We start from the raw sequence: 3,267 nt of genomic DNA, 5'->3' as shown, positions 1-3,267 counted from the left end.
CTCCTTTGTAGAGTGATCCACTTATCCCCTCCTAGAACAGCAAGCTGAACAATCCTCTATGCTGGCTCGACAGTTTGTGTTGTGGATCATATAAGATAATTAACTGTTACTGGTCTGTTTCCCACTAAGACTGTCAGATGTCTGAGGAGGAGACCTGTTTCTTCATCTGGAACCCCATTTCCAGCATGTAACAAGTACTCAGTAAAAGCTTTTTGCAGGAGGAAGGGAGAGACGAAAACACGAAGGAAGGATAAACGACTTATGGTTTTTCTTTTCATGTTTGTTCTCATTTCGCAACCCAGTTTTTGCCCCCTGCTCCAAATCTTCCAAGTGGCTAAGAGAAACATTGCCGATTGCACTGTACAAATCTTATTACCTTAGAAAATTCTTTCTTTATTTTTTTTTTAAATCTACTTTCACACCAGCTCTTTTAGCATGAAGTGGAGTCGGTCTCTGTGAGGCAGGGTGTGGGGGAATGAGGGTGACGACAGAGGAGAAAAGGAACTGGAGAAGGACCGGTTGTACCCAGGAAAGTCTTGTGTTAAAATTGCATGGAGTTATGCATGTGAGTGCAAATCCACAGGTATGAGCTCGGGGATGTTCTCATGAAGAGATGGGTGTCTGGTAGAGGGAGGCCAGCAGTCACTAGGCAGAGGTCTTTACACCATGCTGCTGCATGTCTTACAGACCACTAGATACACCAATCTCTCCCCAATGCCACGTGGGCCATGGATAGGACAGAACCTTCTCTGAGCAGAACACACCAACATAGCAGCACCAACAACTGCTGCACACACACAGAAGGTGAAGGATGGAGCAGGACCATCAATTGTCCCTTTATGGGCATCCAGCAGCTGGCGAGCTCACACCAAATTGTAACTCCCTGGCAGGGTCATAAAGTGAGAAGCCTCTTTACTTGTCCCCAGACAAAGGCAGGAGGGGGCTGATGTGTGCTCTCAGGGATGAAATGCAGGCCAGAACACATTGCTCTAAGCACATGACATAAATAACAACATTAAAATCACTAGCACCATTACCACAAGCCATAACAACAATTAATAACGTGGGCAAATAGAGTGTAGGACTGAAAGACCGCCTCCCCAACATTCCTTCAAGTTTACTGGAGAAATCCAAGCCCCTAAGAGTAATCCAATTTATCTGGTACCCAGCCTTCCAAGAACATGATCCTTAAATATGTCAGCGTCTAAGGAGGAAGAGAAAATTATCTGCACAGAAGTGAAAGTCGTGGTTCAGTAACAGATTTAATGAAAGTCAATGGGAAATAAGTATAGACTCATGTGGATCAGATTCTGGTCAGCCGGGACTCCTGAGGGGTTGGTGACAGGGGTGGTGTGTCCTGGCAGGGAGGGTCCCAGCACCCACCACAGTGATGCTGAAGGAGGCGAGAGGATGCAGCTATTCAAGAGGGAAGCCAGAGCATGAAAACGGCGGTCTAATGGAGCAGGCTTTCAGACGTGACTTCCAATTTCACAGGTGGCTTTTTGACCCCTCAGTGCATTAAGAGAGGCAGCGAATGGCAGGATGGTGACATTCCCCCTAAAGATAATATATGAAGTAGCTGTCTGTAAGACTTTGACTAAACATATTTTATTGAGTTAAAATATTATGGGGAGAAGCAACCGCATGGCTCTCCAAACACTGATAGGAATAGAGCACTTCCGGACCTAGGAGCTCAAAAGAAGACTACAGCACGTGAGTGAAGACAGCCTGGACAGTGGCTATAAGAACTGAAGAAGAAAAGACAAAGACTGTTGTAGAAGAAAATAAAAGTAGGGAAGGGGACACAAATCACATACATCTTTTAAGAAGATTCACAAGAGGCAGTAAAGAGCTTACTTACGATGCACTGATGCTTTAGGATATTTTATCCTATTTACATGAATAAGGCTGGGTCATTGCCAAATTGACTGACTACTGACCCATTAATGAAAGATGAAAATTCTAGATCAGTCTATAGGTACGATTTCCTGAGAGCATCTCAGGCAGGTAGTTCTACGCTGGGCTGGGTAAGATGGCAGAGGGCACACTTTTCTTGGGAGTGAAATTTATCTTGTGTTACCATCTACACCATAGATCTTTTATAGAAAATGTGGCTATGAGTTGGCTTTCTTCTGGAAATGGTGGTCTCTCTTCTATTCATCATGATCTGTCTCCAAATGCATGTATGTAGGAAAAGGAGAACTCAAAGTATGGCAAGAAATTTTGGCCCAAAGCCATTGAATATCATTGTCAGTGAGTGGGATACTAGATCCAACTTCTAGAAATGTATATTTCTCTCAAAGTTTTCTTGACCAACTACGCTATGACTGTCTCCTTATCTACTTTTGGTGGTCCATTTCCAGAGCTATTTCTGAATCTTCTATAACTACATCTGACTTCTCTGCAATATCAGACAAGCTTGGCCACCAAAATAAGGTTCTCAAAAGATCTTAAGGGATGTTCTTTCTCTGTCCTAGACACACCCTGTAGATGGTTCAGACTCATCTTCTAAAGATAAAGAAGGTAGAAGCTCTCTTCCCAATGGGATGACATTTGACAGTGAGGGAGAACACCTAGAGTGGTGGGAAGAAGACGTCTGGACACCAAGCGGACAGAAACGAGGGGTGAGGGGAGAGCCATACCTGCTCCGATGACCTCTTCAATTTTCACAAAAGATACATCGATCTCCTTGGCAAACTCCCGGACAGCTTCATTGGGGTCCTCGTAAGTGAAGGGGTCAATGTAGATCTTCATCCCTGGGGAGCCTTATTGGAGGAGATAAGCAGGGTTAACATCCTGGTTGTCATTAAGTACTGCTGATGTCCCCAGCACTAAGGACACTCTGGGGAGGCAGCTGTACTATGTACACACCAGCTGCAACCTCCTCTGCGTCTCCTGGTCTTGCTAGGCTTCCCCATCTCCCTTCCCTCATGCCTGGTTCTCTGTCCTCTACTTTCTCCTCCATGTTTTCTTCTCTTTTTGAGCTCTTGAAGAAAGTGGAGCAGATTACTTTTAAGTGACAGATCAGGACCAGTTCCCACACCGGGCGCACACGGAAGGCAAAGCAGCTGATTGATGCCAACCAAATGCATTAGTAGGAAAGTGGTGGTAAAATGGTAGGGTAGATATCAATATTTATCAACTTGACAAGTTTCCCAAGTGGAGGCCACTGTTAAGGTTATAACTGACGGCGGTGGTCCAGGGCTGCAAGAGGGGTGAGGATAGATTAAAAGAGTGTGTGTGTGTGTGTGTGTGTGTGTGTGTGTG

General features: G+C 45.0%; 1 protein-coding gene across 1 annotated transcript in view; it reads right to left on the bottom strand.

Moving 5' to 3' along the window:
- Positions 1-3,267, bottom strand: part of EPHB1 (EPH receptor B1) — a gene marked incomplete at its 5' end in the record, with an annotated part of 144,112 nt that overhangs the window by 69,851 nt on the left and 70,994 nt on the right. The window contains one exon of the mRNA XM_008586805.1: positions 2,643-2,765. Within this exon, the coding sequence (XP_008585027.1) occupies positions 2,643-2,765 (123 nt within the window). The remainder of the gene's footprint in view (positions 1-2,642; positions 2,766-3,267) is intronic.

Source organism: Galeopterus variegatus, unplaced genomic scaffold (genome assembly GCF_000696425.1).
Source record: "Galeopterus variegatus unplaced genomic scaffold, G_variegatus-3.0.2 Scaffold4126, whole genome shotgun sequence".
NCBI classification, from domain to species: Eukaryota; Metazoa; Chordata; class Mammalia; order Dermoptera; family Cynocephalidae; genus Galeopterus; species Galeopterus variegatus.
The sequence above is the reverse complement of the archived record's forward strand: the minus strand, read 5'-3'. Positions and strand labels throughout refer to the sequence as shown.